Genomic DNA, 16639 nt, shown 5'->3' on the forward strand with positions numbered 1-16639 from the left:
GAAAACGTCTATATAAACTAAAACAATGAGTGATCATTATTTTGGTACTAGAGCTGATTCTTACCTTTCAGTTACATCAAACTTAAACTCTTCCGCAGGAGCAGCTACGGCTATATCGCTATTGTCTTTATCAGGTAAGAAGTAGCTAATTTCATCTTTTACGTGAAACTTATCGATAAAATATTAATGTAAGGCTCTCGGAAATATTGAGACTATTATTACCACCAAGAATCTCTGGCAAACTGCGTAGAAAGATTGGCAATTGGCTTCGCCTGTCGATAGAGTGTACAAAAATGCAACATAATGTGATGATATCAAAAGAAATATACATTTTACCAAAAGAATTCTATAAATGCTGAGTGTGGTGTTTTGTAGGATTTTGCTCATGGTGGGGCAATGTACTGCTCCAGCATTACTGCTTACAGAGGGGTAAAATCACGTACTCCTTTGGACTTTGGACAAGGGTCAACGGAAAATTGTATTCCCAAATTCTGGTAATGCCCCGAACAAAGGCTGGCTGGAACACAATTATCAATTTCGTCTATAGACTAAAGATCCCGTCGTGTCGCCCGTGCCTTGATTTCAATACGCCAATCTCATAGTAACACATAACCTTGATGAAATATTCGTTTTTAGAATAAACAAGTTACAAGAATGTCCTCCAAGAAATACCCTCTGCACAATAGAGGCATCTATCGCAACCTCCCCACCTTCGACCCCGCCATCAAGAACTTGACGGCCATCATCACCGGCGCCAATGGAGTTTCAGGATTTGGGCTTTTACGATCTCTGCTCGAGTCACCCGAGCGATGGACAAAGATCTATGCCATTTCGCGTCGCCCTCCTCCCAAGGAAATGACTGAGAAGCTTCTACGGCCGGACCAACGCGCTCGCGTAGAGCACGTTGCGTCTGATTTCCTAGATGACCCATCACAGATTACAGAAGCCCTCAAGGCTGCGTCAGTTACTCGCGCTGACTATATCTTCTTCTACTCTTACTTCCAGCCTCGCCCAAAACCGGGTACAGGGCCTCGGGAAGTTGCGGAAGAGCTTCTCCGAATAAACGTGTCATTGCTCTCCAATTTCCTTGATTCTCTATCCATCCTTAATCTTAAGCCACGGCGGTTCGTTTTGCAAACAGGTGCAAAGCATTATGGGGTGCACCTTGGTCGTCTAAGGGTTCCAGCAATAGAATCCGACCCAAGAGTCTCACACCCTGAACCCAACTTCTACTACCCGCAGGAAGACCGGCTGTTTGAATGGTGCCGTAAAACCAGCAACGATGGCAAGGAAAACGTGGGCTGGAATGTCATTCGGCCAGCATGGATTCTTGGTGCTGTGAATAACGCCCAGATGAACGCTCTCTACCCATTTGCCGTATATGCCGCAGTTTCAGCACATAGAAATGTGCCTCTGGCATTTCCATCAACATGGTCTGCATGGCAGGAGTTGAATCTCAATGCTAGCGCTCGTTTGACCGGCTACCTCACCGAGTGGGCTGTTCTTGAGGACAAATGCAAGGATCAGGCATTCAACGCGCAAGATACAAGTTCCTTGACATGGGATCGTTTCTGGGGAGAACTGATCCGTTGGTATGATGTGAAGAAGGGGTTTGTTGGGCCAGCAGATGATGATAAATGCACCATTGAAATGAAGGGACGAGCGTTCGGGGAAGAAAGTCCGATGGGGTGAGTGTTGTCTCTTTCCATTTTCTTTTTAACTGAATGCTAACAACCATAGATACGGACCACCACTTGTCACAAGACTGTCATTCTCTTTGGTGAAATGGGCTAAAGACCCGGAAAACCAAGAAGCATGGAAAGAAATCATGGCGGCAAATCCCAACATAACGTATGATCCATTTGCCGATGTAGAACAAAACTTCATCTGGGGTGACGCCGCATTCCGACGCTCGGGTCCGGTATCAATGAACAAAGCTCGTCACATGGGATGGACTGGATTTGTTGACACGCATGAGAGTCTGTTTGAAATATACGGCGACATGGCGCAGCTCGGCATGCTCCCTCCGCTCAAAGTAGACAGCGCGCAAGCGTTGATGTGAGTTTCATTATCGAACAGACCATGTGTTATGCATTTTCATGGACAGGCTAGGAACTCAATTAACGATGATATTCAAATATTACTGGGAGAATTTTTATTTCCGTGGCTGGTCGTAAGGTTATGTAATTACAGAGTAACTTTAGGCAACGAAGCTAAAAGCGTATAATACAAAACACGTCCTCATATACAGCTACATATGGTTATATGGAAACTCCTGTTAATTACATAATACCGATTTATCCAATTGGGGCGCATCTCCGGCAATTAGAAATACTCATTTTCCCCGCATAAACAGAAAGCGGGGAAACACGCAAGATGACGTTTAGCAACTTGCTTTCTCGGTTCGCTTTGTATTCAAGTAGCCGAGGATTAGGGAAATCGATCCTTTTCTCTCTTTTACACATTTAGTGACTGTGAGTTGTTTAGGAATTGACCGACACCCGATATCAAAAGTTCATCTTAAACTTAAGGATCACGACCATGTCTTCTATCGCACAGAGACTTCGCCAAACCACAAACTTTTTAGGCGGTGGTCAACAATCTCCGTCTTCATTGCCATGGAATCCGGATTCCGCTGGATTTCCTCGTAGAAAAGATCTGCCGCGGATTGATGGGGCTCCCGAGGGGGCAGCATGGGTTTGGGGGAAGGATGATAACGTGAGTATTTAAAGTTAATTTTTGGGGGGTTTTTGGTTTAAAAAAAAAAAAAACAAAGATAAAATATTACAGGAGACTAAAAGGAGTAAATCTTTTAGATTGGGCGGCTGAATCTACTGACACCGAAACGAGTGCTTCAAGCGTCGTCCGAGATCAAGACCGGAGAATTGGTTCCTCTGAAGTAGGCCATTTCAGAGTTATCTTTTGTGAATGGTTCAATAAGTTGATATATTTTAACTACAGTCTACCTCTTAACAATCCCGAACCACCGGCTTTCCATCGTGAGGATTTCAAACACACCATCAAAGTCGTCGCGGATGAAGTTTGCTTTGACGACCTATACGAGCTGAATACCCAAAGCTCAACACAATGGGACGGTTTTAGACACGTCAGTCTTATTTTTTCCTATTTATTTCACTGTTCTTCTAAAAAACAAGACTTTTAACCATTCTACAGTTTGCCCATTTACCAACAAAAACGTTTTACAATGGCGTAAGTATCTTAAAGCGCAGTTGAGAATATTCCCTAACAATATGTTTTCCAGACAAAAGCCGCAGATGTCAAGGGCCCAGATGCAAACTTGAAGTGCAGCATCCATCATTGGTCCGAACATGGCATCGCTGGTCGGGGCATACTCCTAGATTATCGGCGGTATGCTAAAGCCAATAGCATCAACTACGACCCTTGCAGTGGCCATGCGATATCGTTCCAAGAACTTGTTAAATGCGGGAAAACACAAGGAATTGACATCCGGCCAGAATCCCAAGGAGGAGATATCAAGATTGGCGATATTCTGCTTATTCGTGCGGGCTTTGTTGAACGTCATGGCGAACTTTCTCTCGAGGAGCGACAGAAGGTAATTGCTCATCAAACAGATACCGAGAACGGACTGGAGGCTTTTCAGTTTGCCGGCGTAAAGCAGGAGGAAGAAGTCATTGACTGGCTTCACGACTGCTACTTTTCCGGTGTCGTCGGTGATGCCCCTGCCTTTGAGCGCTGGCCAACCCAGCGGCCATATTTGTTACACGAGTACATTCTGTCTCTCTGGGGTATGCCTCTGGGTGAGATGTGGAATCTGGAGCAGCTGGCCACCAAGTGCGCCGAACAGAAGCGATGGACATTTTTCCTAACCAGCTCTCCTGCGAATGTTAAAGGTCAGTAATCCTCTTTGCTCATTTTTGTACTTGGCTAACTATAGTCTCTGTATCAGGCGGTGTCAGTAGCCACGCAAATGCAATCGCTATTTTGTAGATCAATTCCACCGCCACGTACATGTACCTAGGTGCTTAAATCCCTCTCATATTATGAATGATAGGAATACCACTATGTCTCTACGTAACAATTGCTCTCATGAAATTGGGTCCCCATAGTATTAACTATAAATTAATATATATTTTTACAGTTTCAATGCTTTCGCAGATATGAAATGTGGATTTCTCAGGCCGAAATGAAAATTTGTTAACCGGGAACCTTGTAACCGATGCTTTTCCAAAAGTCGCATCTCTTTCCTCTGCCTCCCTCCCAGTTGTAGGCATCGACGAGGCTGAACAAGGGAGACAATCCGGGGTCATTATAGACGATGACTTCGATATGGTATGGATCTCTTGGATCATTAGTAATGGCCGGGGTTCCACCAGTTTGGTTCAAGTTCATCTGCAATGGTGAATCCAGGGAATATGATGACCAATTTTTGAGGACACTGGCTGTATCAAGTGGCACAGTTGTGTTGTATATAGTTTCGTCGGACGGCGACCCGGTGGAAATAAAACTGTTCATGAATGCTATTTTTTTTGTTAAAAAATTTATCATCATTATCGCCCTAAGTGAGTTCTTTTCACTTACAAATAACGGCATCCCGGAATGCTTGAGCCATGTTGCTTGGCAAGGAATTACCGAGATTCATATACGAATACAAATCGTTGCCATGAAGAGAGGTCAGGATCGAGTATTGAAACTTGTAGCTTTGACGGCCGTTGCGACTGAATCCTTCAGCCAGCCATTGAGCAGGGCAATCAAACGTTGTTTCAGCATACAAGTTCTATTTGTTTGTTAGTTGGTTTTGATTTTAGTTTTGATCGTGGTAAAACACGGAAGAATTTTACATTGGCACGTTGTTGATGTCCGGTCACGAATGGGCTCACGTTGACTGCATTTGTCGTGTTATCGAGGCCATCTGTAGCATATCTCGTGGTGGAGATACCGTCTATAGCCGGATATAGTTCTTGTACTTGCAGCATATCGTTGTCGTCCAATAGTGGATAGAGGAACTTGACAAAGGCAGTGAATCCAGCGTCTGTAGTGATATTGGGTGGCACAAACATTTCACCCTCATCGGCATTGTTCTAGAGTATGATATTAGAAGAGCCAAAAAAAAAAGAAAAAAGAAAAGAAAAGAAAAAGATGACTGCTTACTCCAATAAGAGCATAGTTTCCGTTCAAGTTTCCGTTTGTCAATTGGGCACTTGGGATGTCCTGGACGAAGATGCCATCGGTAGTAGGTTCAAAAGCCCCATGGCCAAATCTAGCCCTGTTGTTGACGATAGACGAAGCATTTTGAAGAATAATAGTATCTTGACCAACCAAGCATTGGAAGATATTGGACTTATCGCCTGTAGTGGGGTCATAGCATCCTGCTTCTTGTGCAAACGAATAGTAGTTATCGGTTGGCATGGAATCCGAGTAATTGAACTGTTGAGGTAAATATGGACTGGTGGCGAAAATCTGCGATATGTCAGAACCAGTCTATCCCTTTTTTTTAAATATCATGATCTGGATCAAAAGAAACTAACCCGGTCGAATAGCGTATCATTTACTTGACCGCCATATGCCATAGCCTGCAACATGGCAGCACCAGCACCTAAATATAACATAGCTTAGTGAGCGTTCCCTTCCGGAGATCTCCACGTAACGAATTAACCACATACCAGCCGATCCACCGGCCAATGTGACCGCGGATGAGTTTCCGCCAAAAAGATTAATGTATCGTTGTACCCACTGTAGTGCGAGGTACTGATCGTATAACCCTGCATTGACCACACCAGAATTGTGGACGTCTTCGCTGGCCAAAAAACCAAAGGCACCAAGCTATGAAATAAAACAATTAACAAAGGACATATTTAGTAGTCCAAATTGGAAGCGCATACGCGGTACTGAATAGCCACACCAATAAACTTATCTTTGGCATTCTTGACCATGAAAGGAACATCAAATGAGGATGATGAGCCACTGTCATAACCTCCGCCATCTACGGCATTGTTAATTTCCGTTTGTACGAGAAAAAATAACGACAAACTTGACTCACGTATATAGACAAAAACTGGTAGATCTGTTGCATCGGCTGGTGCCCACACATTCAGCACTAAGCAGTCCTCATTTACTCCGCCATTGGGCTGAAAGGGGGTTATCGACCTTTTTCACCAATTAGAGTTTTTTTCTCCTTTTTTTCTTACAATAGAGCAGAGAAAATAGATATACTTACAAGGTAGGGTCTGAAGTTTGAGGGCAGGCATACCCGTATGCGGTAGCGGGGACGACTGTCCCATTACCGACAGTGCTAGGAGGAACCGAAGCTTGCCATCGCAAAGATCCAATTGGTGCTTCCGCATAAGGTACTCTAAATATCTCGTCAGTCGTAGGTCAATAAGGGCTGTATGAAAAGGTATGATCTGATATAACACCCCCGGGGGTGGGGGGGGGGAATAATTAAGGGGAGACTGACCCGAGCCACTCATTCAACCCGTCTGCTGTTGTTCCCTGAAAAGAACCATACCCTAAATTGACAACGAGAGGATCAGTAGTTGAGTTGCCAGCAGGAAATGGGTTTGAAGGCGGTGTTTGCGCATGGCAGAGGATTGCCAATGGCAGGAACAAATATAATGATAATACATCCAACATTGCTGCTTTATTCAATAATTCATGAACCAAGCAGCTTGAATTCTACGAAACGGATATATTGATCTTGTCACCTTTTGTCAATATATAACAATTTCATGTGTTATTATTGTGGCGCTCGAGGATGTGACGCTGACTCTGCTGAAAGCCTAAAACAATGACTTACGCGGCGTATCCCCTCGAATTAGTACAAGCCGAGCCTCTTGGTGATTATTATGATTTTAACTTTCTTTTTGATCAGCTATAATCATTTTAAAACTTCACTCTACTTTTTGTTTAATTCCTGCTTGATATTGGCCATTGCCATGTCGGTCGCTGTTGAATCCCTGACGCCCTGAAAATACTCCGGAACCGCACACTATGAAAAAACGACTAATTTTAAACGTGGGCGTTGGGGTCCTATAGGTATTTGGTAGAAATATTTTCCCCGCAAACAGATTCACCCGAGGACCGAGTGCAACATGTTGACGTCGGGAATCGGGGTAGCAATGGGCCGTTCTGAACTTATCGACACCTAGGTACTATTTATAAATTGTGCTGCAGGCCTCCTATTGGTCAGGTGCAGTCGAAGTCATGGGGCTAGCGCACTTGAATAGGATCGTCGGTTGAAGCTTATCCTGTAACCAAGATGACTAACACCATTTCATATCTCATGAGCTGGACACAAACATTGTGACTGGTTTCAACTTTCTAGAGGAATATTATGTGAATTAGCGGCACTTAGGCGGCTCTAATAATAAAGGTTAACATTATACGTAGGAGGATTAAGATTGACCTGAATGTCTATTGGACAAGACACCTGCCTAAATAATTTGAAGATGTACAGCGGACAGAGCTATTCGATCAATACCCGGTAGTGCCTCTTGTTTACCAAAACTAGAGCTCCACGAACATGATTTCACATAATACATAACGGACGAATCTGATGCTGGAAAGCCACATTGTGAACTAGCACGCACAGCGTTAGTTAAGTTTATTGCCCATGTCTTTTCGCGACCCTAGGTTACATAGGGGTTATTACAAGAAGGTTATGTAATTTACTAATTATATAGGTTATTCCCAGAAGGAGGACTGAAATATAAATAGGTGTAAACTCTCATGTTGTCTATCATATCAAAAGTAGTATCTAAACTCATGTATCAAGTTGCTAGATGAATTCGAAACAGAAAAGTGCTCGAAACTATGGTGGCGATTGCGATTTCGTAGTAAACAGACAATAGCTCCGTTTTTAACCTTTACAAACACTAATGACTGAAATGCTCAAATTATGGCCCCGCGGGAAAATAAGCATGCATACACTATTTAGCAACTGGCCAAGGAGTTGAAAAATCCTTCGGTACAACATGATTATTGCTTCTTCAGATCCGACAATTTAATCGATTCCGAACCCTCCTCAGATTTGAGCGATATTTTATCATTTCGTTGATAAAAAGCAGTGGCTACCCCCGGCTCGCACTTCCTAGCCCTCCATTTTATAAAATCTTGAGCCTGGTGCCCAACTTCAGTCTGCTCATAGCTTCCGGGGCTATCCATCAATTGATCGGACCGTCCTTTACAGCGGCTCTAAACCGACACCCCTTTACCTGGGCTCGCAATGCATTACTCGACTGTCCTGCAATTAGCCACGCTTGCTGCGCTTGGTGATGCCTCTAAAATTAACCCCGGCCACCATGCCCTTCATAACCATCGCCGATATGCTACCTCTAATGGTACGGGCTACTCTTTGACTGACGAGTATCCGACTGGCCTGGATTTCTTCTCTCGATTTTCCTTCTACACCGTATGTGTCATCAACATAACCCTGAGTTCGCTTGAGAGAATAATTACTGTTAACATCACAACAAATAGGACAATGATCCCACCCACGGCTTTGTCACTTTCGTTGACGAGGATACTGCCACCAGTAATAACATGATTTCCGCACAAGGGAACACGACTTACATTGGTGTTGACAGTACCAATGTTGCTTCAAGCACTGGGCGTCAGAGCGTTCGCCTAACTTCTACTACTACCTACAACTCTAGTTTATTCGTTCTCGATTTGGCCCATATGCCAGGATCTAACTGTGGTTCCTGGCCTGCATTGTAAGTATCGATCCAGCCCACTCTAGAAGCTTCATAACTTACTCGACCCAGCTGGACACTTGGCGCCAACTGGCCCTACCAGGGAGAGATTGATATCATCGAGGGCGTCAATCAGCAGTCTGGAAATGCCATGACACTGCACACTAGCGATGGATGCACCATCAATAATAATGGCTTCAGCGGCTCTATTTCAACCAACAACTGCTTTGTTAATGCGACTGGACAGAGCAACAACGCCGGCTGTGGTATCGACTCCACTGATCCCACCTCGTATGGTGATGGATTCAATAACAACAACGGTGGAGTGTATGCAACAGAATGGACGGATGAATTTATTCAGATCTTCTTCTGGGGCCATGACAATGTTCCTTCTGATCTCACCAACGGTTCCCCAAATCCCGCTAGCTGGGGACAACCTGTGGCTCTCTTCAAGGGTGATTGCGATATCGGTTCTCACTTCCAGAGCCAAAACATCGTATGATTTTTCCCCGATTGTTTCCCCTATTGTCTTTGCTATCGCTGACCCGTCGTAGATTTTTGATATCACCTTCTGTGGCGACTGGGCTGGTAGTGTCTGGAGTAGTAGTGCGTCCTGCTCCAGTCTGAGCTCCTCTTGCTCGGACTACGTCCAGAATAACCCATCCGCCTTCCAATCTTCTTATTGGTTGGTGAACTCGCTCAAGGTTTTTAGCCGTTCTTAAGATATGTGTAGTGAGGTATATAAACTGCAGTCGTTTCAATCCGTTTTATAAATAATGTATAAATTTGTGGAAGTGGAGTCTCTGATCTAAACATCTGTATCTCAGGGCTTGAGTATAGGGGACCACACGAGTTTGCCCCATGCCCTATATGCGTGGCACGACTCTCATACAGTAAACGATATACTAAGCCCGACCCGACCTCAAAATTTCGCAGTACACTAGCCCGAAGACCGAATACAACGTCTCATCAACCGTTCTTTAACTAGTCACCATACATGTAATACATGTACGAAACAAGTGTTTGACATGTCGAATTGTTGTCTACTATTTAATGACACCCGCCACCGCCAGGTACAGCGCTCTGTCATGCCACGATCTAGTGTTCGTGTTTTTTATGGTTAGGGTTAGTTAGGGTTATTTGATTGACAGGATGCATATTTGGTTTCTGGCAGTGGTCCTACTGAATGGAGCCCGCGCGGTCTCAGTCGAGCTGCCACTCAACAAGACATCGTGGCAGCAGTACATTGTATCGCCGCAAAGCCGCCACGTCGTCCCCTCCGCCATTGCCATCTCGACTGGCAACGTCTGGAATGCAGACGCCCTGATTTCGGGCAGCGGCATCGCGCGCTTGACCCGCGCGCAAGAACAATATCCCACGTGGCCATCAGGGACCACGGCCGAGGCGTCATCAGAGGCTGGGCCTAACACTTCCGGTAGTTACTATGCTGCCAATGCGATCGATAATAATCTGACCACCATCTGGAATGATGCTACCGCCAATCAATACCCCGATGTCCTGACGATTACAAGCCCGTCGCTGGTCACCCTGGATGGCGTCACGCTGGAGAGCAGCACTGAGGGATACCCGGTCAACTTCACCGTTGAGACCTGGAACGGCTCCAGCTGGGCTGTGTCGGGCTCAATTACAGGCAACAATGAGACCCGATGCCAAGTGCCTTTCTCACAAAACGTCACCACAGACCAGATCCGGCTGACTGTGACGGCGGACCAGCCCTCAGCCAGCGGCGATTATACACGTGTGGTGGAACTCTGGCCGGGCCTCGTGCCCCTGATCCCATCCGTTGTGCTGGATTTCGGTCAGGACGTTGTAGGATTCCTACAGATCGAGTTCGCTGGCGCATCAACCAACGCACCCGGCATCCGAATAGCCTTTTCGGAGACCCTCGAATACCTGACTGACGTGTCTGATTACAGCAGATCCGAGCGTGGTAGCGGCTCCTCCAAGCTCACCCCTGGATCAGATCAGATTGCCGTAGCCAGCGCCCCTATGAATTGGACCGATACCAACGGATGCAAGTATAACGGGATTCAAGTGTGTGCCGACGGCCTCCATGCCTTCCGGTACGTCAAAATCAGCTTGGATTCTATCTCATCCGACGAGCCATATACCAGCAACTGGGGGTTCGTTGACATCAAGTCCGTCTCGCTCAATTACACAGCATATGTCGGAACCCCATCAAGCTACTCTGGATGGTTTGAGTGCTCTGATGAACAGCTTAATCAATTCTGGTACGATGCTTCGTATACCAACGAGATTACCATCGATACCTTCTTGAAGGACACAACCGAGCCACGAGGGGCAGATAGTCCGACTCTGGATGGCAAAACCGTCATCTTCGATGGAGCCAAGAGAGATCGCGACCCCTATGTTGGCGATATTGCTGTTTCTGGTCGCTCTATCTATCTCACCCACCAAGATGCTAGTATTGCCGCTTCTAATGTTCTGGCCGATCTTGCCCAGCACCAGTCTAGCAATGGTTGGATCCCACCAGCATCCATCAACAATTACACTTTACCCCTGTTTGATTACCCCTTGTGGTGGGTCGCCACCAGCTGGGACTATATTCTGTACACGGCCGATACTGAATATGCGTCGACATACTACCCTAACCTGCAAGCTGTGTTGGATAACTGGTACCCGTCCATGACCGACAATTCAACTGGCTTGCTAGATAAACCGACTTCATATGGCGATTATGCTTTCCTGAGTCGATATGGGGCAATCACGTATGATAATGCCTTGTATGTGCTTGCATTGAACAATGCTGCCAGTATCGCGACCTTTCTGAATCTCTCGGACGACGCCACTAGATGGCTGCAAAGAGCCGACCAGGTGTCTCAGGACGTAGACAAGTATCTCTGGGACTCGGAAGTGGGCGCATACCTGGATGTTGCGACTAATAAAACGCGTCATGGCCAGGATGGCAATGGTCTCGCCATCATTGCCGGTATTGCAAATGGCACCAAAGCTCAGTCGGCTCTCGATTATCTAGGCAACAAAACCGCTTTATCATATGGAAATTCGTTCATGGACGATAACTCCATCCCTGGTTCTGATGGATCCACTCGGGTTTATGCGTTTACGTCTTATTTTGACATCCAAGCCCGATTCCTTTCCGGAAGGGCCGATTCCGCTATAGATGAAATACGCCGGTTATATGGATGCATGACATCTCAAGATCCGGGTACCACCTTTTGGGAAGGAATCAATAATGGGACGGCATATGAGCAAGGCACCACCTCCATGGCACATGGATGGTCAACTGGAGTTTTACCTGCTCTGTCTAATTATGTCCTTGGCCTCATCCCAATAGCTCCCGGATATCAGCGTTTCTCTATTAACCCATCTTTCCCCTCTGGTCTCAGTTGGGCACGCGGTCAAGAAGCCACCGCTTATGGTGATGTCTATGTCGAATGGACCTCTGTCAACGATGTCATCACAATCAATTTCACGTCCCCCAACGGTACTCTGGCCGATGTCACCGTACCAAAAAAGAACTCGGTCAAACTGGATGGAACAACCGTCTGGCATTCATCAAATCAGACTAAGACAGGGATTGAGGTACAACAAGGTACCGATTCGATTAGTTTGATTGGTGTGTCTGGTGGTCAGCATATAGTTGTGTCGTCGTGACGTGATGTATTTTTATCACTTTCTACATACCAAAGTGCAATCCCTTCAAAAATATTTGATTCCTGTTTGCATTCTCAGATCAATTGATACCCTTTCAATTCATATATTCATCCATATTTGATATTTACACTGTAAACATTAGTGGCTTGGTTATGCGAGATTATGTTAGCAGGAGATAAAAGTACACCACTTGGCATAATCACCTAGTTAGCTCATGTTTGGTGACAGTAATACGGGGTATTAGACACGCTCGGTTGTCGGTTAACATTGAAGCCTCCCCGGGTTTCCACCCCGGATTTCAGCACAGACTCAAGTTTCCCCGCACTCTTTGTACACTAGTTGTATCACACGGGGTTTTTAAAAACTATTCTTGTATTGGTTCCGACGCGTGTGATATCATTCTCATTTTTTGGTAATGGATCCTCCAATAAAATACATTCCACATCGCGACTTATCAATTGATATAAATACCGCCATGTGCGTCCCTTTGCAAGAATGTTTCCCACCAGACTGATCAATTGATCTACATATGTAGAAGGAACCGCAGAGATGATTTTCAAAAAGCATTTTGTGAATACTTATAACCTCTGGGTTGTAATCTTCGTCGCCATTGGCACCATATCCAGTGCATACGGGCTAGCAATCATCGGCTCGACTGTCGGACAGCCCAATTTCTACACATATTTCAACTTGGCTCCGCAGGGAGAACCAGGCTATGCCCACACGACCAACATAATCGGGGCCCTGAATGGAGTCAATTCCGCAGGTGCCATCGCGGGATGCTATTTTCAAGCATGGGCATCCGACTTCTACGGCCGAAAACGCACTATACAGATCGGATCCGTCGTGATGATTATTGGCGGCGCGTTGTGTTCTGGAGCAGTCAATATAGCCATGTTCCTAGTCGGTCGATTTGTCGCCGGTCTTGGGGCTGGAATCCTGGCATGTGTTGTGCCAATGTACCAAGCAGAGGTCTCGACGGCGGAGACCCGTGGCGCGATGGTGGCTATTACAGGTATAATGTATGCGGTGGGATACACATTGGCAGGCTGGCTCGGATATGCCTGTTACTTTATGAAGGCAACTGATCCGCATGCTACCTTTTCTTGGAGGTTTCCACTCGCCTTTCAAGTGATCTCCCCGCTCATCGTGCTCGCGGGCAGTCCAGCAATTCCATTCTCACCTCGGTGGTTACTACAACAAGGACGACGTGACGAAGCTTGGGATATTGTCCAGCGCCTACACAAGACCCCTGATGACCCCAATAGTATCCACGCCCGACAAGAATTCTACCTCATGGAGAAACAGCACGAGTTGGACAAGTCCATGACCACTCGCCGATTCGAGATTTTCCGTACCGCTGCAAACCGAAGGCGTGCTCTGATGGCCTTTCTTCTCATGTGGGGAGATCAATTCCTGGGAATCTTCGTCATCACAAACTATGGCGTTTTGATCTATTCCGGGCTCGGTTTGACGGGGTCAGTGCCGTTGTTGCTTAATGCATGCTGGACAAGCTTCACATTGATTGGAAACACTTGGACAGCATTCTACATTGACCGGTTTGGCAGACGTCGCTTCATGCTGATTGGGTCCATCGGTTGCATCTGCTCTTTGATATTTCTATGTTCTTTGACAGCAACGTATCTCGGCACAGAGAACACAGCTGGGCTCAGGGCCACGGTGTTTTTCGTGTTTTTCTACTGCTTCTGGTGGTGTTTCTTCGTTGATGCGACTCAATACGTCTACGTTCCAGAGATCTTCCCCAGTCATCTTCGCACTCAAGGCGTGGCCATTGGCCTCAGCGGCTATTATCTAGCGTCAGAGGTCACCTTGGTCGCAGCTCCCGTCGCGCTCAACAGCATTGGTTGGAAATTCTATCTTGTTCTGATTGTTCCATCTGCGGTATACATTTGCTACATTTATTTTTGTTTCCCAGAAACAAAAGGGCGGACATTGGAAGAGATTGGAGAGCTCTTTGGCGATGGAGACCAGGTTGCCGCTCATTGGTATCATACCACAGAGGAGGAGCGCGCGAAAATTGCTGAGGAGGCTTTACGGGATATGAAGCCCTCAGGATCTGCGTCTGATGAAGAATTGAAACCGACAAATTTCCATGACGAGAAGGTTTCTTAGCAATCTGCTGTCTTCGGTGTTGTATACAGATCCTTGTTGGTCTGTCTGGAGTTTACCCTCGATAGTCTCAGCCATATTTACAATCAACCAAGGTACACCAATTGACACCATACACTTAGTAAGATAAATAGTAGTTTAAACTTCCAGATTATTCTTAACGTGTTTTTGGTTCTTTTTTCCATGCGCGAAATAGATACGAAATTACTATGTGATCGAAGGCTATTAAGATACAATGGCAGGAAAACGTAGCACTTGAACTGTTTTCATAGCCTAGTTTCGCCAAACGATGGAAGTCTTATGTTACTTTTTTCAAGTCAGTGTTACTGATTTTATTATTTCTTTCCGATACTGTGACATCAACAGGTCTTTTACTAAGTCGAGAAATGACACCCCTCACCCCACCCCACGCCTCCGGATTTATTCCGATTATCGCACTTTGAGAAAAGACAACATATATCTCAATATCGAATATTGAGCAGCAATGGCAACGGCACATCTGGCTTCTTGGTCTTGCAACTTGACGTATTCACAACTACCCAGGAATGTAATCGACGCAGCTATCCGAACTTTCTACAATTGGGCCGGCTGTGCTGTTGGAGGGTCTAACCATCTCACAACCACTACTGCTGTATGTGTTTGATTCCGATTATATTATTAAATACCATTGACTCAGGGTATTAGCTCAATGCCTTGGAGCCATTTTTTGGACAACCAGCTGCATCTTTACTAGGCGCCGGCGATCGTTTAGTCGATGCTCAACATGCTGCTCTGTTAAATGGAATTGCTTCGCATGTGCATGATTACGATGACACGCACCTGGATACCATCATTCATCCCGCTGGCCCCGTAGCGAGTGCCTTACTCGCAGTTGCCGAGTGGAAGGTAGGAGCATCAGGCAAGGACATTCTGCTTGCACTTGTATGCGGCATCGAAGCAGAATGCAAACTCGGACTAGCAGTTTGGCCAGAGCACTATGATATCGGATGGTGAGGCTGAAAACAAAACCCAAAAAAGTGGCGGTTAAATTGTGGTCTCTGACTATCTGTTTCATCAGGCATATTACTTCCAGCGCTGGCTCTATCGGAGCCGCCGTGGCGGTTTCTAAGCTGCTATCCCTGTCTGTCGAGCAGACTTCGCATGGCATTGGCATTGCTTCAACCCAAGTTACCGGCTTGCGGGAGATGTTTGGTTCGGATACAAAGGCATTTCACACTGGACGTGCTGCACAAAGCGGGCTTCTAGCAGCTGTTCTCGCGCAGCAGGGGTATACAAGTAGCGGGCAAGCTTTGGAGGCAAAACGCGGTTGGGCAAATGTGGTCGGAGCCACAAAGGAAGATGTGCAAGTCAACCTCAATAAGTGGCTTGGACTTGACACGGAAGATTTGCAGGAGCAAAGTGATGTTGGGTTAGCAGGAGGACTGTCGTCTGGCCGGTGGGAAATCCTGCGCAACAGTTTCAAACCATATCCGTGCGGAATTGTCATTCATCCTGTCATTGATGGCTGCTGTCAACTCCACTCGGAAATAAAACGACTTGGCCTATCTTCAACAAATATACAGCAAGTTCAAGTGACTGTCCACCCCTTGGTCGTGGAATTGACTGGCAAGACGGCCCCTAAAGATGGTTTAGAAGGTAAATTCAGCTTCTACCATGGCGGTGCCATTGGACTGCTATATGGCAAGGCAACTCCCGACGAATACGAGGATCATATTGTCCAGGACCCTACTGTGGTGGCCATTCGAGGCCGGATTCAAGGAACGATAGATCCGAAGCTTCGGCCTGATGAAGCCAAGATTGTTCTTACCATGAATGACGGTTCCGTGCTAGAAAGGCATGTAGAACATGCAGTTGGAAGTCTCAATGCGCCAATGGATGATGAAGCCTTGGAGAAGAAGTTCAAAAATCAATGCGCAAAGGTGTTGGCAGATGTTGATCTGGCCAGTCAAACTTGTTGGAACATCGAGGAGATAAAGCATATTCCAGAACTTGGCTGGGCACTCTCGCTATAATGATATAGCGGTACTCTCTAGTTTTAATAGTCAATTTGAGAGACCATTTATAGATTGGATTTGTAGTAGCGAGTTGTTATCTCGTGCCAAGAACACGAAATCGATATGATCAGCTTCCCCGCGTTCCCCGGAGAGCTCTCCGGAGATGAATGGTTCAATGTTCCCCGC

General features: G+C 46.1%; 7 protein-coding genes across 7 annotated transcripts; 6 read left to right on the top strand and 1 right to left on the bottom strand.

The window, feature by feature from the left end:
- Nucleotides 1–654: 654 nt before the first annotated feature.
- On the top strand, nt 655–2062 carry TRUGW13939_08939 (uncharacterized protein; the record flags this gene model as incomplete). The annotated part of the gene is made up of 2 exons (XM_035492064.1): nt 655–1688; nt 1741–2062. The coding sequence occupies 2 exons, from the start codon at nt 655–657 to the stop codon at nt 2060–2062; spliced, it is 1356 nt and encodes a 451-aa protein (XP_035347957.1).
- A 479-nt stretch (nt 2063–2541) lies between these two features.
- Nucleotides 2542–3969, top strand: TRUGW13939_08940 (uncharacterized protein; the record flags this gene model as incomplete). Its single annotated transcript, XM_035492065.1, has 6 exons — nt 2542–2718; nt 2817–2899; nt 2962–3106; nt 3175–3210; nt 3263–3872; nt 3929–3969. The coding sequence occupies 6 exons, from the start codon at nt 2542–2544 to the stop codon at nt 3967–3969; spliced, it is 1092 nt and encodes a 363-aa protein (XP_035347958.1).
- Nucleotides 3970–4176: 207 nt separating this feature from the next.
- TRUGW13939_08941 (uncharacterized protein) lies at nt 4177–6612 on the bottom strand (the record flags this gene model as incomplete). The annotated part of the gene is made up of 10 exons (XM_035492066.1): nt 4177–4499; nt 4561–4756; nt 4821–5060; nt 5131–5439; nt 5508–5575; nt 5643–5802; nt 5862–5962; nt 6020–6126; nt 6197–6331; nt 6488–6612. The coding sequence occupies 10 exons, from the start codon at nt 6610–6612 to the stop codon at nt 4177–4179; spliced, it is 1764 nt and encodes a 587-aa protein (XP_035347959.1).
- A 1591-nt stretch (nt 6613–8203) lies between these two features.
- TRUGW13939_08942 (uncharacterized protein) lies at nt 8204–9394 on the top strand (the record flags this gene model as incomplete). Its single annotated transcript, XM_035492067.1, has 4 exons — nt 8204–8389; nt 8458–8693; nt 8745–9168; nt 9227–9394. The coding sequence occupies 4 exons, from the start codon at nt 8204–8206 to the stop codon at nt 9392–9394; spliced, it is 1014 nt and encodes a 337-aa protein (XP_035347960.1).
- Nucleotides 9395–9824: 430 nt separating this feature from the next.
- Nucleotides 9825–12329, top strand: TRUGW13939_08943 (uncharacterized protein; the record flags this gene model as incomplete). The annotated part of the gene is made up of 1 exon (XM_035492068.1): nt 9825–12329. One exon carries the CDS (start codon nt 9825–9827, stop codon nt 12327–12329), a length of 2505 nt encoding a protein of 834 aa, XP_035347961.1.
- A 549-nt stretch (nt 12330–12878) lies between these two features.
- On the top strand, nt 12879–14462 carry TRUGW13939_08944 (uncharacterized protein; the record flags this gene model as incomplete). The annotated part of the gene is made up of 1 exon (XM_035492069.1): nt 12879–14462. The coding sequence occupies one exon, from the start codon at nt 12879–12881 to the stop codon at nt 14460–14462; it is 1584 nt and encodes a 527-aa protein (XP_035347962.1).
- Nucleotides 14463–14940: 478 nt separating this feature from the next.
- TRUGW13939_08945 (uncharacterized protein) lies at nt 14941–16471 on the top strand (the record flags this gene model as incomplete). The annotated part of the gene is made up of 3 exons (XM_035492070.1): nt 14941–15090; nt 15144–15448; nt 15517–16471. Coding segments are annotated over 3 exons (1410 nt in total), but the record flags the coding sequence as incomplete, so codon positions are not given.
- Between the last annotated feature and the right edge of the window lie 168 nt (nt 16472–16639).

This window comes from Talaromyces rugulosus, chromosome V (assembly GCF_013368755.1).
Source record: "Talaromyces rugulosus chromosome V, complete sequence".
Classification (NCBI taxonomy): Eukaryota; Fungi; Ascomycota; class Eurotiomycetes; order Eurotiales; family Trichocomaceae; genus Talaromyces; species Talaromyces rugulosus.